Source organism: Solanum dulcamara, chromosome 8, assembly GCF_947179165.1.
Source record: "Solanum dulcamara chromosome 8, daSolDulc1.2, whole genome shotgun sequence".
Taxonomy (NCBI): Eukaryota; Viridiplantae; Streptophyta; class Magnoliopsida; order Solanales; family Solanaceae; genus Solanum; species Solanum dulcamara.
This window is the reverse complement of record NC_077244.1, coordinates 56,051,991-56,077,388: the sequence shown is the minus strand read 5'-3', so window position 1 is coordinate 56,077,388 and position 25,398 is coordinate 56,051,991. Positions and strand designations below refer to the sequence as shown.

Sequence of the window (25,398 nt, the reverse complement as noted above, 5' to 3'; positions counted from 1 at the left end):
TGGATATTTACGTTTTGGAGCAATTTTTGTGGGAAAATTACCCAAATTACTTGTGTCGATAGTTTTTCTAATAAAAACTCCTTTTTTTTTTATTTTTTTTTATTTTTGTATAAAATAGAGCAAATCTTTAGTGGGCAAAAAGTAAAATAGAGCAAATCGAAACTTTTACAAATTACAGAAGTTTTCCTCTCAATACCGAACCCTAATTCCACGCCGACCCGATCCGTTTTCCATACCATACTATCGCTTAAACCCCTACCGCCAACGTAGTCTTTCCCCTCTCTCAGCTTACGTTGAAGCAAAAACATAGGCAGATTAACGCCAATTTGTAAAGGTGTTTTAGCAGTTTACGCTGAATTTTGGCAGCTACAACACAACAATGTAAGAGTGTTGCCTTTTTTTTAAATTTCTTTTTTTGAATTTAAAGAATACCCAGAATTGAGCTCTTGGGTTTCTGGTTGACAAGATTTGATAATTTTTCTTGGTGGGGTTGTAGGAATTGTTGATCAATGTTGTTTAAGTTTGGATTTTAAGAAAACCCAGAACTGAGTTTTGAGTCTCTGTTTGATTTGGATTGCAAAGATTTGATTTTTTTTTTGTTGGGGTTGGTGTTCTTGGATAGTATTAAATGCTTATGATGTTATATTTTTGTATCGAAGGTCTCGTCTATGTGTAAAGAATTTGCCAAAGTATGTAGCTGAGGACCGCCTCAGGGAATTCTTCTCTCAGAAAGGGGAAGTCACTGACGCCAAGCTCATGCGGACTTCGTTAAGTTTCTCTCGTCCTTTTTGCTCTTCCTAATTATTTTTAATAGTAATGCGAGCTGTAGACAAACTCTATGCCTAAATCCGTAATTTGTTCGATTGAAATGGGTCAAAATGGAGGAACAAACTATAGAGCATTCATACAGCAAACCACAATTAGTAAAGAACTTGCTGTTGATGTATAGTAACATTACTGTTTTTCAGTTGTTATCAGTGTTTTAGCCAACAATTGATTTTTTGACTCGTATGTACGAGTTACTATATGGTAGTATTGATATTATGGGGTGTGTTTATTACTACTTTGAAATGTATTTGACATCAAATGATTGTCACGTTAAACAGAGATGGGAAGAGCAGGCAGTTTGGATTTGTAGGATTTCGAACAGAGCAAGAGGCTGAGGAAGCTATCAAGTATTTTGACAAGTCTTTCATGGATAGTAGTCGTATTATTTGTGAGGTATGTCTTTTCTGCTTCAGTTACTATGATATTCTGCTTCGGAGGCATACATACTTAGCTGAAGAAGAAGATGCATCTCTATTCCATATTCCATTATTCTGAAATGAGTAGAACGTCTTCTTTGTATGTTTAGAATTACTTTCACTTTTTTTATTTAACCTGATTTATAGCCACACACTGTCATTGTTTGTGTTAGACCACGAGTTCCAAAAGTCTTTCTTTTTAAAACTCTGTGCCAAGTCAAACACATTGGGACAATATGAGCATAAAAAATGACACCTTTATTATTTTTTCCAAGTAACTAGTTAAAATCTCCTAATATAAGTTGTAAGCTCAGGAATAATTTACTTTCTTAGGTTGTGATAATTATTTTTCGATAAGAGAATAGCCATTTATTAGTGATTTGCTTGAATGACACATGAAATGCATTTTCATATAGCCAGATTGCTAGGAAAATTGGGGATCCAAATATCCCTCGTCCATGGAGCAGGCACACTTTGAAGAAACAAGAGAAATTGACAAATGAGTCAAAAGTAAACAAAAGTTCCAAGTCTTCAGGTTTAAAAGGGGACACAAAGAATAGTAAACAGGAGAGTAAGGATGGGGATCCTCAGCTTCAAGAGTTCCTTGAAGTTATGCAGCCTCGGAGTAAGTCAAAGTTGTGGGCAAATGATGCACTAACAGCTCCATCTCTTTCCCGAAATAAAAAGGATAGCGATAAGCAATACCAGGGAAAAGAGACAAGCCAGGAAAAAATGGATATCGATGAGTCTGAGTTGGACGAGGTTATTAAAAAAAAGGAATCTCTGTCAGATAGTGAAAAATCTGAGAAACCTGGCGGCTCCCATAATGATGAAGTTATGACTGATACGGATTATTTCAAAAGTAGAGTGAGGAAAGATTGGTCCGAATCAGAAAGTAGTGAAGACGATGGTAGTGATAATGAAAGTGACAAGAGCAGTGAAGATGCAAATGCTGGTAATATCCTTGAACCTGATGATACAGAGGAATTTTTGAGTGATGGGTTCACCAGATCTAATAATGAGTCGCTTGAGCCTGTTGACCCTTCATCAAGTGTTAAGGTTGAAAAAGAAGATCTGGACAGCGGACGATTATTTGTTCGTAATCTTCCATACACCACTACGTAATACATCTTCTTTCTTCTTTTTCCTTTTTGGGCGATTTTGCTAACTCAATATGTTGCATAGTTTTATGACTGGAATGAACCAAATATATGTTCTTGTTAAACAAATGGGTTTATGACTCAGGGAAGAGGAGTTGGAAGAACACTTTAGAGCATTTGGCAATGTCTCACAGGTTCATATTGTTGTTGACAAAGATACAAAGCGGTCCAAAGGAATTGCATATGTTCTCTATGCATTACCCGAATCTGCTGCTAGGTACCTGTCAATCAGCATCCAAATTCTAAGCTACTGCACTTTTTACCTGCAAGAAGTACACTGATATACATGAGTCCTATGCATTATGTATATATGTGTCTATTTTGCATGTTCACGGTGCTTCCTTGCATTGTTCATTTATTGTTTCTTCCAGGGCATTAGCAGAGCTGGACAGTTCAATCTTTCAAGGACGATTACTTCATGTTATGCCAGCGAAGCAGAAAATCTCTCCGGAGAAGACAGAGTAAGTGGTGTTCTCCTACTCTTTTCAATGTTCATATCCATTGTGATTCTTTGCTATTACATATATGTAAAGAGAAGCTCTCTGTTTTTTCTTTTTAATATGGGATCTACCTTGCTATAATAAGATTGGTCGTTTATTACTCTGTAGGACAATTGCTAATACCAAGCAATTTTCAAACACATTTAAGCAGCAGAGGCAAGAGGAAAAGAAGGCATCTGAAGCTAGTGGAAATACACAATCTTGGAATACTCTGTTTATGCGGCCAGACACTGTATGTACACTATCAAATATTATAAATGGAAATCCATCTTTTTCTGTGATGCTGGTGCTCTTCTGTTTGCTAGAAACAGTATGATCAACTGGTGATTTTATTATGCTTCTACATGTCTACATATTAGTCAGGATGCTCCTTGATTTTTCTGTGTTCTTGTAACTTGTAACAAAAACACATCTTTAGAGATGTTACTTTGTATAATGATAACTATGGTTTGCTTACAAATTGCTTACAAAAGCAAGTTATTTCTTACTATCTTAAAAATGAAGAAACGTTATAGACAAAGATCTAGGGCAATGCAAGGATTAGTAATACCACAATTGTAATGTAAGTGTCAATAATACTTGGATTAGTAATGCAAAGATTATTTCTTGTTGAATGATTAATATATTATAAATTAGTATTACAGTGTATAATTTAGAATATTTGTTTATTCTTTAATTAGTATTACAGTGTATAATTTAGAATATTTGTTTATTCTTTAATTAAAAAAATATTCTTTACTATTATGAGGGTTAGTTCTGTCATTTTGAATCTAAATCCATGTATTGTTAATAGACGCATTCTTACACCACATTCTACGCTGCATTAAATAATACATAATGCATAACTAACATGCATTATTTATAAGGAAAACAATAGCTAACAACCAAACATTGTACAACTTGATGCGGATTTTTTTGTGGAGACTAAATTTCCCCTAGCCCAACCAAACATGGTACAAATTAATGTTGGATGCTTTTTTTCGTTTGGGGGGGGGGGGAAATGTGGACAGCAACTTTTACGGATCTTTGATATTTGCCATAATAGACTGGGTTTATCTTGCTTACTTTTGATCAGATTGTAGTTATTTTAGTTTCTATATTCTTCTTCTTGTAAGATGATTTGGTTGTTCAAATCTTTTAGCTACCTTATTACTTCTCTGATCAATTTCTGAAATGCTTCATGATCTTTAGTTACTTCTCTTTTAGGTTGAGTATGCATTATACTATGTTAATTTTTGGACTTGTTCTTGAATGTAAAAATGATCTCCGGCTGTTCTTTGAAATATTTTAGGTTGTTGAAAATATTGCAAGAAAATTTGGTGTGAGTAAAAGTGATATTCTTGATAGAGAAGCTGATGATCTTGCTGTACGTATAGCATTGGGCGAGACTCAAGTCATAGCGGAGACAAAAAAGTCTCTTGCAAAAGCTGGAGTTAATATTGTTTCACTGGAAGAATACGCTGCTGGAAAAACCGATGGTGTGAAACGAAGCAATCACGTTATTCTAGTTAAAAACTTGCCTTATGGTTCATCAGAAGGTGAACTTGCAAATATGTTTGGGAAGTTCGGGAGCCTGGATAAGATTATTCTTCCTCCTACCAAAACCTTAGCTTTGGTATATGCTTTTATCTTTGTAGCCTTTGGCTTGAAATGACTATTCTTGAACTGTAAATGTTATCTATCCGCTTCGTGACTTTTCCCTCCAATAGAGTGATAGTCACTCCTTTCCTTAAGTACTTGCAAAAATTTCTACTTTGATACTAATAGATCAAGATTCTGTTTGTATGAGTATATGTGAATTAGTTAGAACATAACAAGATTGTTTGTTGTTTCTGCGATTATTAACTATCAGGTTGTCTTCCTAGAACCGGCAGAAGCACGAGCAGCTTTCCGGGGTCTAGCATACAAACGTTACAAGTAAGTGTGTACATTCATTTATTACCTTCAGTACAAAAGGTGATTTTCGTAGTTGAACAAGTAGCAGTATATGTAGAGAAGAAATTTCTTGGCATGATTAACAACAAAGTAAGATTATGAATACCCCCCTCAACTTAATTGTGAATTTTCAACAATACACTTAAAATTTGCGAGGGTCCTATTACTCCTTAGTCCTTAGTCTTTTCTGAAGTGGAATAAATACCCCTTCCCATGAAACTATCAGATTTGCATTGGGAGGGCAATAATGTGCCTGACATGTGTATTCCACCACTTAATTTTTCTAACCCTGTTTTGCCTTCTACCTTTCTTTCTTTCTTGCCCCACCTCTGTTCAGTGGCGTTAAGCCGAATCTCCCCCAATCTAAATCTTACTGCTTTCCTCTCACTGTAACTCCAATAATTCCTTCGTCACTGATATCCCCTTGTATTCTCGAAACAATGTGCAATTTGTTTAGCTCAGTTCATGTTACTGAGAGAAGACTCAAAATTAGACTGAAGCCGTGGAAAGAGAAGAAGGGAGTTACATTATTTTTTAATTTTGTTTTAGATAATTGAGAATCCTTGAGAATGGTGAAAAAGTTTTTTTTTTCCAGGGTCTTGCTTTAGAAAATGCCTTTCAGTTGTAGATTTTGCAAGATTGAGATTTCTCCTAGCTTGTCTTTTGTTCTTTCTAGCATATATCATTTTTGCTGTGTTTCATATCTAATATATTTTGATTGAGTCTTGAAAGTTTGGAATGATGAAGTAAATTTTGTCCCTTTGTCCTAATGCAGGGACACTCCCCTTTATTTGGAGTGGGCTCCTGGAAATATTCTTGATCAAACAAGTGATTCAAAAAATGCTCTTGTTGTTGGTGAAGATGATGCAAAGAGAGTGCTGCTAGAGCAACAAGTGGAAGGAATAATGGATCCAGATGTTGATCCTGATAGAGTTGAGGTATATGAACTGTAAAACCTATGTTTCCCTCTTTATATTGAATGTACATTGGTTCTAAGTTCTAACTCTTGTATGAGCATTTGCGAGCTGTTTATTTCTACCTGTGTAGACTAATGTCTAGCTAAGTTTGTCCTTATCAATCTTTGCTTGTGGGTTATTTCTGTCTGTTATTTGTCTCCATTTGCTGGAAACTGCAAATAAAAGCGTTGTCGACGCTGGTACTTCTGTTTGATCAATGGTTGCACCAAAATTTCACTTTACGTATTCCATTTATAACAAAATAATTTAATAGGATTTTATCCTTCTCTCCCTGATAATTCAGATAATTTAAAAGCCTATTAGAGAGTGCTTCTCCCATCAACGGGCTTTACGCGGTGCAAATCCGGATTAGTTGGGGCCCCAAGGGGTACCAAACACTGGGTGGGAAAGAAAAATAAAAAAATTAATGAAAGCTTTACCGAGTTTGGCACTTCCGTTTAATCAATAGCTTCACCATAGGCTACGAAGTTTCACTTTATCAATTCCATTTTACTTATGATAATTTAGTAGGATTTTAATCTTCTCTCCCTGCTTTAGGTTCTGAAGATAGGAACTGACACATAACTTCAAGAGAAAATCTATGTTATGTTAATGTAAACATCATTCTTCATTTGTATACATTTTGTCTTCTTACACAGCATAAATAGGTATGCACAAAGGAAGAAAAAGATCTATATACCGGTAGAAAATATAAAGAACCTACTGCGCTAGAGAAATCAAATCTTCATAAAATTATTCAGAGATGGGCTTGAACGGAGTGGCATGTATAATGAGGATTCATGACCCAACTAGCTTGGGACTGGGGTGTAGTTGTTTTGTTGCACAAAAAAATGTGGAATATGTTACTAAGTCTTACATATATATTCAAGTTTTTAGTTTGTTGGTAAGCAACTATGGCCTGCATATGAATCAAAGTGGTTTTTGATGGATTATGGCTGACAGTCTGCAAATCAAGCATTGGAAGAAAGAGACAGGTTTGCTGTAAATCAGAAATAAGTTATTCTTAAATATGTTCCTCACTCTTGGTATCAGCAGACTATTGAATACTCATTGCTTGCTGGTTCAGCTGCACCACTATTACCAAAGAATCATTGTATTCCCTGTACCGAAAACAAAAAGAGTTCAGTTATTGGAAATAAGTGTAGGGAATAGCAATGCAGTTTTTGAAATTCCTCGTTTGCCTCTTTGTTTGTTCTTCTAGCTGTCTTGATTTCCCATGTTTGTTTCCTGTTTTATTAACCAATTGACGTTCTTGTTTGCCATCTTTCCAGTCACGATCACTGTATGTCAAGAACCTAAATTTCAAGACGTTGGATGAGAGCTTAAAAAAGCATTTCACTGATCACATAAAGGATGGGCGAATATTAAGCGTGAGGGTAAGTTCTTTTGGCTCTTTTTTTATTTCTGAGACTTTTACTATCTGAGCAGAGTATTTCCTTCCTGCTGCATGCGAAAATAACTCCTCTTCCTCCAACACCTGTTAATATTATTCTGTGAAGGTGAAGAAGCATGTAAAGAATGGAAAAAATGTATCTATGGGTTTTGGATTCGTTGAGTTTGATTCTGTTGATACAGCAGTCAACGTTTGCAAGGATTTGCAGGTAATCTTTCTGATTTTTATTTTAACTCTCTGTCCATACTTCTCAGGCTCTTATAACTAATTTTCCAACTTCTCTCTTCTTGTTTCAGGGAACTGTTTTGGATGGCCATGCACTTATATTGCAACTTTGTCACACTAAGAAGGACCAATTACCAAAGAGAGCTGAGAATGACGAGAGTTCAACTAAGTTGCTTGTTAGGAATGTTGCTTTTGAGGCAACTGAAAAGGATCTCAGGCAGCTATTCAGTCCGTTTGGGCAGGTACTTCCTCGTAACTGTTGGTAACATAGGGTGATACTATGTAGTAAAAAAGTGATATGAGGTTTCCCTGTGCTAGAAGTGCCAAAGATAGAGGTTGGTTGAGGATAAATATGGTGTGAGGCACGAGCATGCATTATATCCTGTACATTTTCATTTTGATTCCACGTGAGAGACACTTCTTTGTTTGGAACTCATAGAATTGCACTAATGCTGATCTATTGGTCAAAATCATGAAAACTGACTTTCACCTGATTAATTATTGTTGCTATTATTTTAAAATGTGGTATCGGGGCCAGTTTGCCCAGACGTCCAGATGAGGGGTGGGGAAAAGCTGAGGTATGATGTTAGCCTTGGATATGATGTAGAAGAAACAGAAGTAGGATGTGAAAAAAATGAGGGGTGGATGAAGAGGGGGGAAACTGGGGAAGGATGGGATGTGGCTTAGTAGCCACAAATGACGAATACTTTGTGGATAACTAAATTAGCTTAAAGGTTGTGGTCTTGTCTCTAGTTATATTAGGCATAATGATGGCATTTTTGCATGAAGCTAAACCCAGGAAATGATTTCGCCCTTGCCCTTTGGCTCAAATCTTAAGAACCAGCTGAATAAGATTTTTAATCATATGATCCTTGGCTCTTGATCGTTCCAGAACCCTTTGGACACTACATGTTCTTTTTCTTTTTGCTGTGATTTATAATTTTGATTGGAAAAAAAATAGATTAAACTATAGGTTATTTTTTCAGCCATACTTCAACTTTTCTTGGTAGACTATTTTATCGAGATTTAAGTGAGCATTTAAGATTCTTTCCGTTTTGTAAATGCTTTTGTTCGAGCGTCCAGCTATAGTGGAATGTGTTATGGAAATCACTAGTCTGAAAAATGTTGATTTAGACAGAATGATGCATGGTAATTAACAGACGATCTAGCCACTAAGACCTAGATCTAGAAAAAAAAACCATTATGATGCTTTGGTTCCTTGAAAGTTTGACATGTATGTTATTTTTGCTTTGCATTTGTCATCATATTTTCACATAGCTATTTATCTCAATATCTTTTGTTGACCTCAAAATTAAATTCATCCTACAGATTAAGAGTTTAAGGTTGCCAATGAAGTTTGGGAACCATAGAGGATTTGCATTTGTAGAGTTTGTCACGAAGCAAGAGGCAAAGAACGCCATTGAAGCTCTATCGAATACTCACTTGTATGGACGCCATTTGGTATGTGATCTTGCAATTCTCATTGTAGATAACTACCTAAATATCACCGAATAATATGTTATGTGTGTGCTACATCTTAGGTTCTGGAGAGAGCCAAGGAAGGTGAGACCTTAGAGGAATTACGTGCTCGCACAGCTGCTCAGTTTAGTGCTGAGCAAAATGGGTTTCAAACTACTAAATTATCAAAGAAGAGAAAGCAAATGTCTATAATGGATGATGGGAATTGCTGATTAATACTTCACAACAGTCATATGTAACATGAGGACGAGAGTTTCCTCCCTTTTATCCCCAATCAGTTGTCCTGTATAGGTTAAAGCTACTAACTCTGCAGTCTTTGTAGCAAATAGCACTCAGATCAGAGCTTGTTTAATTATTTTCACAGAGTGAATGTGGTGGGACTTGACAGTTCTCTTTGTATACTAAATTAACCATCTTTTGTTTGGGATAAGATCTATCCAGAACTTGAGTTTTACAGTTTTGTTTATTAATGTAATGTTTTTACATCCTCTTCAGTTTGTACTGTAGTTTATGAAAACTTTCCAGTCAGTTTGTGACAATATCAAAGTAGGTAAACAAAGTTGGATCCTTTGGATGTTTCTTCTGTATTATTTTAAACAAAAAAGATGTAGAGTCCCCTGTCGCAAGGGGTTGATAAAAAATTGGTGCTTCTTACCCACCAATAGCGAAAGAATAAACTTATTTGTTTCGGAGGAGTGAATTTATTATTCACCGAGTTTCGAAGCTGAATTTTTTGCTTAGATAAAGGAGGTCATCAAAGGGTCGAGTATTTACATCTTTAAAAAATGACCAGTGTGAAAACATGGACAATTTGAATAGCGTTTTTTTTAATCCTGTCAACACGGCAACACCTATTCGTCGTCACAAACGACCACCATTAACTACTATAGTAACGATTATCATCATCACTAATTTTACTCATAACATTATCATTAGTCAATACTATCTTCAATCGATACCTACAATTATTATCACTAGTCATAACCATCATCAACAGTCATATAATTTTTTTTAAAATTATTTTATTAGTATAATATTAGATTAATATAATATTTATTGAATTTTTCTTAAAAAATAAATTTATATATCTTGATGTTGAAAACAATCTATCTTACTTATTTATAATTCAAATTGTAATACATCTTAATATTCAGATTTAACATCTAAATCTTAATGTAAATTTTAGTATTAAGATATTTGTGTTAATTTAAATAAATATAAATGAGGCATGTGGTTTGGTAAGTACGAAAATTAAAAAATATTCCAAGAATATTTATTGATATATAATCTAGCAAAATAATATAAAAATAAACGTAAATATTCAAACTGTTGATTTATATGGAGAGAAGACAATCAACTTGAAATATCATTTACCATACTTGTTTTTTTTCTACTTTCAGTAATTAAAAAAAAATCATATTACTCATTTTTATAAAAAACTACTTCCTGTTTTTCTACGAAAGAACAACCCAAACATAAAAAAACCTTTAAATCTAATTTGTAACTTCACCGAATATACTTCATTTTTCTTTTCTGACCGTCTACTTTTTGTTTCTTTGGTGTTGGAAAAATAAGTCTTACCACAAAAGAATTTTTCTTTCACTATTGTATGGTCAATTAAACAAAATTTCAACTTTTTCTATTGACAAAATTGGAGACTTGTAGCCCAAATATTTTCAAGAAAAAAATTGTTCCTCTTTACTCCCAAGAATCTTTTCTTTATCCCCTCCTCTTTGGTCTACTCTTTGCATTTCTGCTACTGTTCTGGTGCGATTCATTTGTTCATCATTTGTTGCATTTCCGGTCCTTCTGCCTCTTCTTTCAACTGGGTATGTCTTAATTTTCAGCTAATTAGGTGGTTTCATTAGGGTTTCAATCTTTTTCATGATATTTTTAAGTTTCATGATTCTTTTCTTTGTGGATTTACTTTTTAAGTGTACCTCTCTTCATTATTTCTTGTTCTGTGTATGAGATCCCAATTCATTTTGTGGGTTTTAGTATCAGATAGTTTTACTTTACTGTAAGTGATATTATACGTTGTTGCTTTGTCAGAAATTACTAGCATCATTCGTTTTCTTTAATTCTGCTTATAGTGTACCATTGGGGTCTTCCTTTTTACTGGTTTTTGGTGGGACTTTGTGAAAGTTTTTGATTATGTTTATTTTTAGTGATTTCTTGATTTATCTTTGTGTTTAGTCTGAATCTTGATAGAGGCAATGTCGCAAGGCTACGCTATTGAGCTCTACTTTGATCCTGCACTGGAAAACCAGGTGCTGAAAGCCTGGAATGTATTGGCTCGACGCCAGATTAGCACTCAGCTTATTGAGATTGAATCTAGACCTCACATTACCCTCTTCTCGAGTCCCTTTTTTGATCCATCAAAGCTTGAGAACATTGTAAAGAATTTTTCATCCAAGCAAGAATCGTTGCCTCTGTCCTTTGGTTCAATTGGAAGCCTCCCAAGTGACGACAATGTTCTATTTCTTGCCCCAACTCCAACTTTGTCTCTCCTTCAGTTCCACTCACAACTGTTTGATGCTATGAAAAAGGAGGGAATTGAGATTGCAGAGGAGCATCGTCCTGATACATGGATTCCTTATTGCCCAGTAGCTGATGAAGTGCCTAAAACTCGTATGGGCGAGGCATTCTCTGTTTTGAGGGATCTGAAATTACCTGTTGCTGGATATGCTATGGAAATTGCACTTGTCGAGTATCCACCAGTTCGTGAAGCATTTTCTTTTGTGCTTGGTAATACAGTTGAACCATGAGGCTTCGGACATGTAATTGTGTTGATTTTAGTTTAGGCTTTTACCTTCCGTTTCCTACATAGTTTCTGTTGTAGAACCTGATATAGATGGTTAAGAGTGCTGTTATCGTTGCTAAATGGTAATCTGCTTTGATGAAATATTGAAGTCATTTCTGATTCTTTTCTTAGTGTTCGTACTTGCAATTGAGATTTTGATCTCATATGTCAGTGTTGTTGATAATAACAAGCTTATTTTCTTCTTATCAATGGAAAATCTCTGGTGGACCTCTATTACCATTGAGACATTATTTGCTTATGTGTTCTATCTTGTAAACCTTGAACATGGTCTTGGCTTATGTGTTCTACGTTATAAGTCTTTAATGTGGTTTCTTTCATTCGAATGCAGTATATTTTAGTTCTTGTTAAGTTTAGCAAGCTTGAATCATGTGAGGTAAATTTGCTTGTGTTAAATGATGTTGAATATAAACTTTGCTTGTGTTTAATAATGTCGACTTTGACATTAATGGGTACACCTTTTAATTTTCAAGTCTCAAAGATTACGTGCTTTCTTTAGATTGTAAGATATTCTGGTGCTTGTTTAATTTAATAGGATTGAATCATGTGAGGAAAGTACAGAAGCTACCAGTTTTGTATGGTTGGTAAAGCAGATAACATTTGGAAAAACATGAGGCAGAAGGTTTCATATAGTCCTTTAAGTACACACTGGCGAAATTTAGTCCTTTATGTTTACCACATTTTGTAAATGAAAACCACCAAACACTAAGACAGTGCTTGTTATTACATAATCTGGGATTCCCCTATACAAAAAGAGGGATCCCATTTGTACCATAAAACCTATTCCTATAGTGAATTGATGTAGTCTAGCATGCGGTCTTCATCCTTTACATCTTGAATGTTTGAACCAAAAAGCCAAAAATCTGAAACTTTAACAGCTGGTACAGGATTCTCTTTAAACACCTAGAGTTCCTTTCTCCCCAAAAGATCCTGCAGATGCAAGCAGGCAGTGTGATCCATGTTCTTTTTAGTGATTTTCTAATCCCCCAATCTGTTTTAAGCATTACAAATGGCATATTGAATAAGTTCTAGAGTTGTCTAGCTATTGTGCAGTTTATGGCCTCCTTATTACACAAATACCATCTGCTAAATATTATCACACCTTTCTCAGTAGATTGCATTGGGTTAGGCAAACATCTTGTTTAAGAAGCCACAAGATTAAACATGCTACTTAATATGGGGCTTTACTTTTCCATGTCTGACTCCAAGGCAAGTGATATTGATTTCCAGATCCTTGTTTAACTCCTATGACATGAAACAACTGAGAAATTCCTTTGCCTTTCCAATGTTAGCTGATCTACCTCTTTTGCATTTACTTCACCTTCTCATCTTTAACAAGAGGGCAATCCTTGGTACTACCCTACTAAAACTGTGCAATTTTGGTCTCCGTTATATTTAAAACGCACAAATGTATGTTTGAACTGTTTAAATTAGAGAAACCGAGACATACTTCTCTTCTCTCAATTATCTGTTTTTTATTTTGTTGTCAGCCTATGGTGCTGGTTTTCTCTGGTGCTGATCTGGTCTGCTTCGGCTGGTTTTCCGGGGTTCTTTATAAGGTATCAATTGAAAGAAATATTTTCCCGATGGTTTCTTCAGTCTAAACAGTTCACATGCTTCCCAGGAACCCGCTCTACAAAACATAAAGGAGTAAAACAGTAAAACTGCAAGTGTATGTTTAAAAGATTATTTAAAACAAACCCCTATACATAAGGGACTAATTTTGTCATTTTTTCACTAAACTACTATGAAAATGTCGTAGGCCAATGTGACCTTGGACTATGCTTTGGAAACACTAGATTGATCACAGAGCATCTTGCTCAAACGTATACTGCTGTCTACTGCATTTTTGAATTTGTGAAGCTCTTATTTTCATAGTAGAGAACTTTCAAATTTAAATTTGTAGCATATACTAACTTCCTTTGCATTTAACGAACACATTAGAAACTTGATCTCAGTAGTATTGAAAAATAAGGCCCATAATTTGTTTTGTTAATAGCATGTAGTGTTTGTTTTGCCTCTTTGTGTAGTTTTACTTATGTCTAATAAAATGAGTGGTGCCCTATATTTAGAGGTACTCTGAGATTGTTGTTGTTAAAAAAAGTGTTGATCTTTGAAGTTTAGCTTGTTTTACACCTGTACTGGTGTGCTCAGACTTGAAAGATCCTAATATAATGGTTATGGAATTCTTTCTAGTTTTACCGGACATCAATTAAGGACCTAAAATATATATTGACTGACAGATTTCTTCCATTTCGGTCAATCTCTGAGATAATGACGATCACTTTTCTTATTCTGGAGTAGTTCCTGATATATATGTTGCACAATTGCAGTTGATGAGAGAGCAAGCTGTTTGGCTTATACGTTAGAGTCAAACTTAATCCAGGAAGTTACAATTTTAGAAGTGGATTGTAGGTCTGAGAAGGCAGTAAATGAGATATTTAAATCATTCTTGGAATAGTTGTGGATATCCTTAAGGATTTCAGGCTGCCATACTTTGAATTTCAGACACATATTTGTTGTTTGCAAGTGCTTAACAACATGGTGGTCTTTGCATATTGTGCATAAACTAATTTTTTTGTCTTTGGTAATATTGTTTGTTAGGATCTTTGTTCATCTTGCTCACGACAATTCTCTCTTTAGGTTGCGCTATTCTTGTGTTTGCAGCATGACTTGCATCAAAGTTTTTATGGATTGTAGTCTAACACAGACATGCAAATTGACTGATTGCTGGATGTTTTGCTGGGACAACCTAAGTAATGCCTGCCTCTACTTATTCTAGTTTCCTTCTTGGATGTTTAGTAGCATGTCTCACATGCTTGAAAAGCCTGTGAATCAAAGTGTATTTGGTAGACTTATTTTCAAGGTTTTAGCAGGTTTCAGTGAATGACTAGTGCGGATCAATCAATTCAGTGTTTTTCCCCATCATGATTCCTCCATTCCACAACTATGTATCAAGGTTTCCATTACACCAAAAAGTGACCATCAAAAGATCACAAAAATACATACATGAAGAAGCTTTCTCTCTGATGGTGATCCATAAGTCTTCCGAATATTAAGAAGGCTTCCCATCTAGTGGAGATTAAGAAGTATCAATAGCTACCTTCACATTCATATTCAAAGTTTGGATCTACATCCACGATTAAATTCAATCAACAAGTTTAGGCGTTCATCAAGTCAAAGAACAAATTGTCGAGCTCTTGAGTTGATGGTTGTGAGGAGAAAAATCAAATGACTGTCTTTTGAAAAATTCCAAGACCTATTTCTTCAAACTTGCAATAATAATGATTTGTAAATCTTTTCAAAATTTTTAATAATATCCACTTGATTTAAACTCATTTTTCATATCTACAAACATCATACTTTAATTAATCTTAGAGACTAAGGATCTTTTTTAAGAAAGAAAAGTTTGTCTAAAATTTAAAAAGAGATTGGATCTTGAGCCCGTTTGGATTGACTTAAAAAAAGTAACTTTTATGTATGAAGTGCTGAAAGTTATTTTTATAAATAAGCAGTTGAGTGTTTGGATAAAAGTGCTTATGATGTGAATTTTAGGGTTAAAAGAATAAAAAAAGGTAGTTTAAGAATTTAGTTAAAATATAAGAGATAAAAGTAATTTCCATGGTCAAAGAAAATGACTTTAAGCACTTTGGGAAAAAAAAGTTAGGAATCCTAACTTTTCATTTTTGACTGACTTTAAGAACTTTATGGCTTAAAGTCAGCATTAGGCAAACACGTCCAAAAGCTAAAAAGGGACTTTAAGTTGGTTTTGACCAACTTAAAGCCAATCCAAACGGGCTTCTTAAATGATGTTGTTGCGGAAAATTATGGGCCACAGCCCACAGATTTTAACTGTGGGCCTTCATACAATTCCGGGTCATACATGGTCGGCGAGAAGGTTCCGTCATATTTTAGAACCTTAAGCGCTTCGTTTCTCTGCAAAATCCTTATCACTCTCGTCGACGGTAATTATCGTATCGGGCAGAAATTTCCGGCCGATTTTGAACAGAGAAGGATCTGGTTGTCTACTCCATATATTGATTTTTCATTACCAGCTTGTTGCTAAGAAGGTAAATTTCTTTTCATTTGCTTCTTGTAATATGTAATTAAGTGTTATTTTCGCATTTTTTTGGTGCGCTAAGATTAGGTTGATTACACATTTGGATGTTCAGCGAAAAATACTTACCGCTGCTAGCAAATATACACAACATCTGTTGGCTACTTTTTTGGGCGGACGACTATTTAAGTTAATTTCCCTGTCTTTTCTCATTTGAAATGAAATGAAATGAAACTATCAGCATTTTATTGGGCTTTCTTGCTTGAATAAGTTGAGGTTTAAGTATTTTTCTGGGCTCCAATTGCTTGAATGACAACTGAAGTGGAGAGCATGTTCATTGGATTTGCCTGGGGAAAAAAAAATGAAGATAGAAGCATTTATTTGGGGTTATTATTATTATTTTTTTTTATAATTTCAATTAGTTGTGCTCAAGGTTATCTGCCATAGAGGAATGATTGTTTTTTTTCAAAATGGAATTTGCTGCAACTTGCAGGAATCGAAATGTTAGGCACCACGCCCATATTGCCCCTTCCGGCGCCCCCATTGGATGGGAATCTGGGACCAACACCTCTAGCTCAGGTAGTAGAGGAACCAAAGGATGTTAAGATGGAAGAGAATGAAGAGGAAAACAATGAGGACAAGGTTCCAACATCTGTTGCAACACATACGAGAACTATTGGTATCATTTATCCCCCTCCAGATATTAGGAGTATTGTTGACAAGACTTCACAGTTTGTGGCAAAGAATGGTCCGGAATTTGAGAAGAGGATTGTTCTAAATAACGCTGGCAATGCAAAATTCAACTTCCTGAATGCTTCTGATCCTTACCATGCCTATTATCAGCACCGTTTGGCTGAAGCTCGCGCACAGAATCAGGCTTCTGGAGAGAAACTGACTCAGCCAGAAGACAAAGAAGCAACCCCTGCTCCACCTACCGCCAATGGTGCTGAGGCAACTGCAAAACCTGATCTGTCAGCTCAATTTAGACCTGTCAGAAAGGTTCTTGAGCCACCTGAGGCAGAGCAATATACTGTTCGACTTCCTGAAGGGATCGCAGGTGAAGAACTGGATATCATTAAGCTTACATCACAATTTGTGGCCAGAAATGGGAAGTCTTTCTTAACAGGGTTGACAAGCAGAGAGATAAATAATCCCCAATTTCATTTTCTAAAGCCTACTCACAGCATGTTCATGTTTTTTACTTCACTTGCGGATGCGTATTCGAAAGTTCTGATGCCTCCTAAAGGCTTGACGGATAAGCTGCAGAAGAGTGCTTCTGACATGACAACAGTCCTAGAGCGATGTCTGCATCGGTTGGAATGGGAAAGATCACAGGAGCAGGCTAGACAGAAAGCTGAAGATGAGATAGAACAGGAGAGGTTGCAGATGTCTATGATTGATTGGCATGATTTTGTTGTTGTTGAGACAATAGATTTTGCCGACGATGAGGATCAGGATTTACCTCCACCTATGACCCTTGAGGAGGTTATAAGGAGGAGCAAGATGCCTACATTGGAGGAAGAGGAATATGTTGAGCCTGGAAAGGAGGTGGAAATGGAGATGGATGAAGAAGAGGTGCAGCTAGTTGAAGAAGGTATGCGAGCTGCGACTCTTGAAGAGAATGGTGGTGTCAAGAATGCTGAAACCATGGCAATTTCAGAAGAAAATGATCCACCAATGCGGATTGTGAAGAACTGGAAGAGGCCTGAAGATAGGATCCCGGCAGAAAGGGACCCGACTAAGTATGTTGTCTCTCCTATAACTGGTGAGCTGATACCTATTAATGAGATGTCTGAACATATGAGGATCTCTCTCATCGATCCGAAGTACAAGGAACAGAAGGAAAGGATGTTTGCGAAGATTAAGGAAACGACTCTTGCACAAGATGATGAGATTTCTAGGAACATTGTTGGGCTTGCACGAACCCGTCCGGATATATTTGGCACTACGGAAGAAGAAGTTTCAAATGCGGTCAAGGCTGAGATTGAGAAAAAAATGGAAGAGCCGAAGCAGGTCATATGGGATGGTCACACAGGTAGCATTGGTCGCACTGCAAGCCAAGCAATGTCTCAGAACAATGCAGAGGATCAGAATGATGCTGCAAATGATGCAAGAAACCTTCCTGGTCCGCAGGCGGCTCCACCTCCCAGGCCCGGTCTTCCATCTATCAGGCCACTACCTCCACCTCCTGGGCTTGCGCTGAATATTCCTAGGCCTCCTAATACAGTCCAGTATTCCACTCCCACCAGTGCTGGGGTTGCTGCTCCGCCTCCACCTCGACCTCCTATGGTAAACATGATTCCTCAGGTTCGTCCCCCACCTCCTCACATGCCACAAATGCCAGGTCAGCAAAACCTCATGGTCAATCGTCCCCCAATGCCTCCATCAATGGCTATGAATTCGCACAGCCTTCCTATTCCACCACCTCCTGGATCACAGTTTACACCTTTGGGAACACCTCAGCCCTTTGTTCCCCACCCGATGTCCCAGCCCGGAATGTCTATGGTCCCGCCTCCTCCTATGCCCCAAGGAATGATGCCACCTCCTCCACCGGAGGAAGCCCCTCCTCTCCCTGAAGAGCCAGAGCCGAAGAGGCAAAAGCTTGATGAGTCTGTTCTCATTCCTGAAGACCAGTTTTTGGCTCAGCACTCGGTAGGGATAGCGCCCCCCCCCCCCCCCCCCCAAAAAAAAAAAAAAAAAAAAAGACAAAATTGTCTGTCTCATGTTTTTACATCCATGGAAATTTTATTTCCTGCTGGGTTGTATTGCAGGGACCTGCAAGGATCAATGTATCTGTGCCGAATACCGACGAAGGGAATCTCAAAGGACAAGTTCTGGAAATCACAGTGCAATCTCTGTCCGAAACCATAGCCAGTCTAAAAGAGAAGATTTCTGGGGAGATCCAGCTTCCTGCAAACAAACAAAAGCTGAGTGGAAAGGCTGGTTTTCTCAAGGACAACTTGTCTCTTGCATACTATAATGTTGTTTCTGGAGAAACATTCAGTCTCTCTCTGAGAGAACGTGGTGGGAGAAAGAGATGAATGGGGAGTTATTTGACATGGCCTTCAAAGGTTTATTTTGCAACTATTCGGCATATCTAATCCTTGTGATGAATTTAAAGAATTCTCCATACTTCTTTCATGTTATTTCGGAGATTATATTGGTCTTGTACTTATAGTTTATCTTTCTGCAATTTAATCAACTTTATCTTTCAAGCTGATGGTTGTGGGTATCTACTACAGATTTTGGCATCTTGGCGATCTTCCATGAGGACAACAGGAAGTTTACTAGTTCTATGTCTATAAGATGGTTGTGGGTTGTGTTTATGTTTACTAATTTGTGTTTGTCTTAACATGTGCAGTTGCTCCACTCTCTAACTAGAGCTCAGTTGTTATTTTGTTGTATCTTCTGAGTCCAAGGCCCATTCTTGGATTAGAACTTTTCTGATATTCCTTATAATTTTAGAGGCTTTCCTTAGCAATTAATATCTGAAATTCTTCTGTGGATTTAGGACCTATTTCTGTAGAAGATGTGCTTGTCGTGGTGGGAGACGCTTGTCCAAGCACACCTGCCTCTTTTGTGGTGCGTTTTTGGGGGCACTTGTGCCCCTTTGTTCAAGTCATATGTAGCTTCATTCTTTTCATTTGTTTCGGTGGAGTCTGCTGTATGGAGAAAGTGGCAAGGTTTCTCTGATGCCTTTATTTTATCAACACAGCTTTACCTCTGTTAGGGGTTGTGATGTATGCTGTATTTGTCGGTTGCTTTATGAGGTTCTATCTCGATACCAAAAGCAGGTAGAGTTCAAGCTCTTTTCATTGGTGTGTTAGTTTTATTGTTTGGTGAGAACCTGTTGACAGATACCAAAGATTCAACACTTTACTTTTTGCAGTTTGCCCTGGCTTTTGGAGGAGGTTGCAGATTGATGATTGATACATGCTTCATATGTGATCTTTGGGAATTCCTTATTTTCTGGCCAATATTTGCTGTCATTAGTATTCATTTGTTTATGATTCTTCAGGGAATTGGTTTTGTAGCGCTTATTATGCTTGTGCTTTTGTGCTGTTTGTAGCTTTGCACCACCCTGTTTTTATGGGTTCTATTGATCTTAACTGTACTTTCAACTGATGATGATAGTACTAGTGACATTTCACAGTTAGGAATGTGATGGACATACTTTAAGAAGCTGCTTTCTATGAGATAATGTTCTGGCCATGTGTTTCTATCTATACAGCTTTCCCTAGTAAGCAGAAGTTTTTGGCACATCCACAGACCGTGATGGGTGCGATGAAGTATGGAGGCGTCTGCTTGGGTTTTCCTGAATTGGATAATCACTGAGAGAATAGACAGCATTGTCCATGTAGGTTTCACGTTCTTTTGAAAAGTGGGAGGCTTCATGTGTTGCAGGATGGGGTGTATACACCACTTGTGGTTGTAGTAGAGTGCTCCCTACTTCCAACTATTTGATTATGTATGATTTAGTGAGAAGGGATCAGAGGGGTCGTAAAAGTAGAGGAAAAAATAAAGACCAAGATGGTGAATATGTACTTCATTAGGGTGATCGAGGGTGGGGTTCTTCATAGCTTGTGTAAGAATTTTCCCATCTGTTAGTTGATCGAGGAAGACGTTTAGTCATTATGTCCCTTATGCCTTGAACAGTACTAACTCGATCCTTTTCAATATTCATGACATTTTTGCGTATGAAAGAATTTTATAAGCTCTCATAATCAACCAACTTGTTGAAGTTGGTGAATACGTATTTCATTTCAGCGAAGGGTTTTAAATTCGTATAAAGCAAGAACGCTACCGTATGTGAAAACACATACTCTACCAAGTATAATTCATTCTTTATTGAAATTAAATGAATCTATGTAAAGTGAAATTGAAGCAAAAGATCCGATTTCAACTAATTTATAATCAAGATGGAAGCAGCTGCTGAATAATGTAAAAAGTCATGGGTTGCCTTCTGCAAGTATATGTCGTTTTATATGACCTTTTCAACTCAGATGAATCCTGCATTTACATCTCAAAACTCTATTATACACAAACGGAAAAGCCAGTTTTTATGGACTAGAGAGTTGGCAAACCAGCTCACTGTAGTTTTCCTCTGAAATATGACTTTGTTCTTCTGCTCGTACAAGATCCATGACGTCGGAACGGAAAATCATACGTTAGCAGTCTTAGCACTAGGCAACATTCGTCATACTGAGCTCTGTCGTAGAGGTTCAGCTTCATGATGGACAACCTGATTCTGGTTGTTGTTATCGAGAGGCATGTATTGTGACATGATGGCCATAATCTCCGAGTCCATGTATGACTACATAAATTTACCAATAGTTAGCATAAGTATGACTATTCCCAAACAGAGGATTTATGATAGTGAAGATTCATACAGCCGATCCTAACGATTGAGTCATAATTGTTGTTGTGGTAGCACAAGTATGACTATTCGACAATACATTATTGTGAAAGGATTAAAGACTCTAATAACTACTCGATATGCTTACCCGAAGTCTATACTTGTAAAAGATGTAACCAGCTAAACCAGCCCCCACTGCAATGGCTAGGAAAGAGAACATAAGGACCCCTCCGATCTTTGATGAGTGTCTTTCTGTACAATAAAGGACCAAGGTAAAATTGTAAGTTCCACTTGTTATGGCATGAAATATTATCATGAAAATGATACTTTGCATCTTCACAAAATGAGAGTTTTTCCAGAGGCAGCACTTTATGGTTAAATTTTGAAGTTGAAGCTCTGCTAGCTTAAAAGATGAACAACATTTGTTAGTAGTGCTGAATCAACTTTTTCTTACCTATACAAGTATCATGCTCCATTATGTACAGTTGATTTCCTTTACACTTACACTCGTATCCGCCCCATGTGTCCTTACAGCTGCAGCCATCACACTGACAAACAATTCCTTCCTTGCATTCATCTACGTCTGATTTTTTTATTTTTATTTTTGTTGAAAGGAAAGACGCTGAAATCAGTTTTTACCAAACACAAGAAAATTTTAGTGTTGCGAAAGGATTTACAAGAATGTTACATACCTTGACATTATGACCATCCCCTTTAAAACCAAATGGACACTTACAGCCTGATAGTTCTCCCTCCTGCTTCGCGTTAAACCAGATTTAAGCACATACAATGGTTTAATCTTGACTAAATACAGTTAAAGAAAGTATTGATTTTACTGAACTGAACATGCTGAGAATGTTTGCCCATTTCTGGTTTCTGACCAGCATCCTCCATTGTTTACCGTACACCTTCCAGGTCCAACGGCTGTCAATCGATAGCAAGACAGTTAGATGGGGGGAAATATTTAAGTCGTCCAATGTTCAAGAGAGACTAGCAACTCGATAAGCCAATTGTCAATTAACGGATGTATAACTAAAGAACAAGAACCAACACTTCCTTACCTTCACAAGATGTGTATCCATCACCTTTATACTGAATGCCGTTCACCAAAGGGCACTCACAAACTCTTCCTCTAAATGTATCCTTTAAAACAAGTAGAACAAACGAGCATGAGGCTCATGTAAAAGGTTGTTATATATACCACAACCGTTTTCCACGAAGGAAGATTATTTTTTTTAAGGTTTCAGAGAGCATTATTTGCCATACCTTGCAGGCAGTTATGTTAGATTTTGGATCCAGCCAACAGCCACCATTCCTTTCTAGACACTGGTTCGTTTCAAGATCTATTGTCATTGAGAATAAGCAACAATTAGCTAACTCATTTAATTTTATGCAATAAGTCTTGTAGTCAAGATCATGAAGAAGGCAATGGTGTCAAACCTCCGCTTAAACATATCGAAGGTTCAGTTGTTTCCTTAAATCCAGCACATATGGCTTTCAAAAGAGCAGTCCTCTCCAATTTTCCTTAAAGAAACAGTAAAAAAGTACTTGAGTACTCAAAGAGTAAGATAATAGAGATCCACGGAGAATATTATATCTCCTTGAAGATTTATCAATAAAATAGCTACAAATATAAGCAATTAGTCAGTCTACATGGATCTTATTTTTCTACATCTACATCATACCTCGATATTGAACATCATTGATGACCATTGTCGGTAAGATTGTCACATCACCACGAGGTCCTCGGCCCACCTATCAAGGGAACCAAACGAAAAAGTTATGTTTATATGTAACAGGTTCATGATAACATAGATATTATATCTGAAAAATATCAAAATGGTCGATCATGTCACAATAATGAAATGATCAGAGATTTTTCAGAAATGAAGAGACCTGGAGGTCTTGCTCAGTCTTCAACACTTCATTTTCTACATTAGCCTCTGGATCGCCCATGCATTTCTTTATCTTGTCAACAGGTAGATCTGATGAATCGAATAAAAACTCAAAGAGTAACTACTGAGAACAGTATAAATTATCAATAGTGACAAAAAAATATTGCTCGAAAGGGAGATACCAAGCGATTTCATGACCTCCTCAGCACATTCTTTGCTGTATCTCTTTTGCTTCATTGAGCATCTGATATGGAAATCCGTCACATAGTCCCACCAAATCCATGAACGTCTACTCTCGTTTGCAACTCTGTGCACACAGAGCTGCCTCAAGTTCTCAAAGACCACGTCCCTCCCTTGGTACCCCTCCCCAAAGTCCTGTTCTGGATCAGGAGCGCAATATCTCCCATGATTTATGCACTGAGATTTGCACTGGCTGCTAAGAATGAAAGCTTCAGGACAGTACCAAGTAATATAATGAGGCGTGAACATAGTATAACCGCCCTTTTCAAGTATCTGAGCGTGCCCCTTGAAGTTCTTGATGAAATTCATCTGCTCATCGCAACGAACCCCACACTCATCGTTGCTATTAGTCCAAAGCTCATACTCAACTCGCTGATCAGGGTGAGGCATTGACTCCGTCCAATCCATTTTAATCACAACTTCCTCTCCCTTCTTAAGAGCTTCTTTCAATGTGTCACCAAAAGACTTTTCAATTAATGCAGACGGGATTCCAATCTTCTCGATGTATCCATTAGCATCTGTGCTTTCTTCAGGAGAATCCATAGTTATAAGAGTCTCATCTATGCTATCAGCAACTAGAACTGCAGCTGCTCCAGCTAGTTGGCCATTCCATACCTTCAAAGCAAAGTAGCAGTCTGGGAAAGGAAAAAAAAATTGTTTACGAAATTTTTCAAGGCATCTAACTTTATCTAATATGTTAAACTTTCTAGTAAATTATGCATAGAAAAGTGAATATCCGTATAGTTGATAGTGGCTCCTCAACTAAAGAAATAGATTCAGAAACTTCCTTCAACTCCAAGAAACAGTCAAATAACTCAATAAGCCCACACTTAGAAGCAAAACCTAAAGAAATGTAATTTTCTCCAACTTGAGAAATAGAATTTACTTAGCTCTTTTTTAACTCCAATGGATACTTAATTACCAGCAATAATCTCTAAGATATAGAATTTAATCTTAGAACATGTCGCTCTTTTTTTTGTTGTTGAGAGTAGAAAAAAGTGAAGTTAAAATCTTTATCATCTATGCTTAATAATCCAACAAGGGGTGTGATGGAATAGATGAAATTAGGGACGGACCTAAAAGGTTACCTATGGGTTTGACCCAACGTAGTAGCTTTAGTCTAAACTCTTGTATTTGTATTACGAAATCGCACTAAATATATACAAAAATTTAATCAAGAAAACCATTACTAATACTTGTTGTTGATATCTTTTAGAATTCATAAAATTTAAATCCCTGTTAGAGCCATGGGAGTGAAGAAACCTCTGGCAGAGTGATTAGAGATAGAGACAACATTACATAAAATCAAAAATCAAAAACTTTAAATCACCCAAAAATTTGATCTTTTTCATTTTCCAAATTAAAATAAATTACCTCCACGATCAAGAAGAAGGATATTAGGACGATGAGCCTTAGACTTGAAGGGTTTATCACCATCAAATTCTTTGCAGCCATTGGCACCTTTAATAGGATAAACAACAGTTCCAACTAAAGAACCACCATAATCAGGAACACCAAAATTACCAATAGAAGCATCATGTTTTGAGTGCAATGAATAAGGAGACATAACACTTATACTATTCTTCTCAACGATAAATCTTGCCTCAATTAATACAACAACATTCGATATTATCAACGAAGAAAGTACAACAACTAGTAAAAACAGAGCACCCATGTTTGCAGGAGGGTGTCAAGGTACAACCATATTTACTATTAGTACAATTTCTTCTCTAAAATGAATGAAGAATATGTATAGACAAAAGTTCAAACAGGTGTAAAGAGTAAAAAAAAAATAAAAAAAATGGGATTACATAAGGGGGCAAAAATCAAGAGAAGACTCTGAGAAAAAGAGAAGACTTTTGGAGTTTTCTTCTTGTTGAATTGTTTACTTGCTTGTATTACGTAGAAGAAAAGAAACAAACTTGGGGTCGTCAGAGCAACTACCAAGATGGCAACCGCTGAATGTCCCAACTCATATTATTAAACATATTTATATTTGATTTATTGTGAGTTTTTTGGGAAGAAGAAAAAGAATACTACTCCTTTGTTCAAATTACTTGTTTGAATGTTAAACTATTAAATTTTATCTAATTTAATTTTTTAATTTTAAAAATTA

At 36.6% G+C, this 25,398-nt stretch overlaps 4 protein-coding genes across 14 annotated transcripts; 3 read left to right on the top strand and 1 right to left on the bottom strand.

Annotated features, from left to right (window-relative positions):
- The first annotated feature begins 141 nt into the window (after positions 1 to 141).
- On the top strand, positions 142 to 9,407 carry LOC129899017 (uncharacterized). 2 transcript variants are annotated; one of them, XM_055973761.1, is made up of 15 exons: positions 142 to 381; positions 660 to 767; positions 1,107 to 1,221; positions 1,665 to 2,365; positions 2,490 to 2,621; positions 2,776 to 2,865; positions 3,013 to 3,136; positions 4,196 to 4,519; positions 4,757 to 4,821; positions 5,615 to 5,777; positions 7,088 to 7,192; positions 7,316 to 7,417; positions 7,506 to 7,676; positions 8,764 to 8,895; positions 8,976 to 9,407. In XM_055973761.1, coding segments are annotated over exons 1-15 (2,484 nt in total). In that variant the 5' UTR covers positions 142 to 379; the 3' UTR covers positions 9,126 to 9,407. The 2 variants fall into 2 exon arrangements, with proteins under 2 accessions (XP_055829736.1, XP_055829738.1); XM_055973763.1 differs by lacking the exons at positions 142 to 381; positions 660 to 767 and having other exon boundaries at positions 1,661 to 2,365.
- A 1,112-nt stretch (positions 9,408 to 10,519) lies between these two features.
- On the top strand, positions 10,520 to 14,825 carry LOC129901201 (uncharacterized). 6 transcript variants are annotated; one of them, XM_055976325.1, is made up of 4 exons: positions 10,525 to 10,742; positions 11,110 to 11,661; positions 13,225 to 13,293; positions 14,378 to 14,825. In XM_055976325.1, exons 2-3 carry the CDS (start codon positions 11,130 to 11,132, stop codon positions 13,251 to 13,253), a joined length of 561 nt encoding a protein of 186 aa, XP_055832300.1. In that variant the 5' UTR covers positions 10,525 to 10,742; positions 11,110 to 11,129; the 3' UTR covers positions 13,254 to 13,293; positions 14,378 to 14,825. The 6 variants fall into 6 exon arrangements, with proteins under 6 accessions (XP_055832299.1, XP_055832297.1, XP_055832300.1 ...); XM_055976327.1 differs by having other exon boundaries at positions 14,611 to 14,625; XM_055976326.1 differs by lacking the exon at positions 14,378 to 14,825 and adding an exon at positions 14,068 to 14,237.
- An 802-nt stretch (positions 14,826 to 15,627) lies between these two features.
- LOC129900459 (probable splicing factor 3A subunit 1) lies at positions 15,628 to 20,426 on the top strand. Of its 5 annotated transcripts, XM_055975439.1 has the most exons (6): positions 15,628 to 15,804; positions 16,285 to 18,443; positions 18,563 to 18,862; positions 19,303 to 19,373; positions 19,507 to 19,585; positions 19,681 to 20,426. In XM_055975439.1, exons 2-3 carry the CDS (start codon positions 16,293 to 16,295, stop codon positions 18,830 to 18,832), a joined length of 2,421 nt encoding a protein of 806 aa, XP_055831414.1. In that variant the 5' UTR covers positions 15,628 to 15,804; positions 16,285 to 16,292; the 3' UTR covers positions 18,833 to 18,862; positions 19,303 to 19,373; positions 19,507 to 19,585; positions 19,681 to 20,426. The 5 variants fall into 5 exon arrangements, with proteins under 5 accessions (XP_055831414.1, XP_055831413.1, XP_055831412.1 ...); XM_055975438.1 differs by having other exon boundaries at positions 19,303 to 19,585; XM_055975437.1 differs by having other exon boundaries at positions 19,034 to 19,585.
- Positions 20,427 to 20,660: 234 nt separating this feature from the next.
- On the bottom strand, positions 20,661 to 25,257 carry LOC129900460 (vacuolar-sorting receptor 6-like). The gene is made up of 12 exons (XM_055975440.1): positions 24,657 to 25,257; positions 23,225 to 23,917; positions 23,044 to 23,132; positions 22,833 to 22,902; positions 22,588 to 22,671; positions 22,414 to 22,490; positions 22,209 to 22,290; positions 21,989 to 22,071; positions 21,840 to 21,902; positions 21,602 to 21,730; positions 21,296 to 21,399; positions 20,661 to 21,105 (listed from the first exon to the last, which is right to left on the bottom strand). Exons 1-10 carry the CDS (start codon positions 24,955 to 24,957, stop codon positions 21,725 to 21,727), a joined length of 1,548 nt encoding a protein of 515 aa, XP_055831415.1. The 5' UTR covers positions 24,958 to 25,257; the 3' UTR covers positions 20,661 to 21,105; positions 21,296 to 21,399; positions 21,602 to 21,724.
- Positions 25,258 to 25,398: the final 141 nt, after the last annotated feature.

Excerpts from the sequence above, each read along its gene's own strand:
- LOC129900459 (XM_055975439.1), top strand. The coding sequence starts at position 16,293 with ATGTTAGGCACCACGCCCATATTGCCCCTTCCGGCGCCCCCATTGGAT. Across the intron at positions 18,444-18,562 it reads AGTTTTTGGCTCAGCACTCG|GGACCTGCAAGGATCAATGT; the intron begins GTAGGGATAGCG and ends GTTGTATTGCAG.
- LOC129900460 (XM_055975440.1), bottom strand. The coding sequence starts at position 24,957 with ATGGGTGCTCTGTTTTTACTAGTTGTTGTACTTTCTTCGTTGATAATA. Across the intron at positions 23,133-23,224 it reads GGAGGTCATGAAATCGCTTG|ATCTACCTGTTGACAAGATA; the intron begins GTATCTCCCTTT and ends TCGATTCATCAG. Across the intron at positions 22,903-23,043 it reads AGACTGAGCAAGACCTCCAG|GTGGGCCGAGGACCTCGTGG; the intron begins GTCTCTTCATTT and ends TTCCCTTGATAG.
- LOC129899017 (XM_055973761.1), top strand. Across the intron at positions 4,520-4,756 it reads CTACCAAAACCTTAGCTTTG|GTTGTCTTCCTAGAACCGGC; the intron begins GTATATGCTTTT and ends ATTAACTATCAG. Across the intron at positions 5,778-7,087 it reads TTGATCCTGATAGAGTTGAG|TCACGATCACTGTATGTCAA; the intron begins GTATATGAACTG and ends CCATCTTTCCAG.
- LOC129901201 (XM_055976324.1), top strand. The coding sequence starts at position 11,130 with ATGTCGCAAGGCTACGCTATTGAGCTCTACTTTGATCCTGCACTGGAA. Across the intron at positions 11,662-12,269 it reads AGCATTTTCTTTTGTGCTTG|GATTGAATCATGTGAGGAAA; the intron begins GTAATACAGTTG and ends TTAATTTAATAG.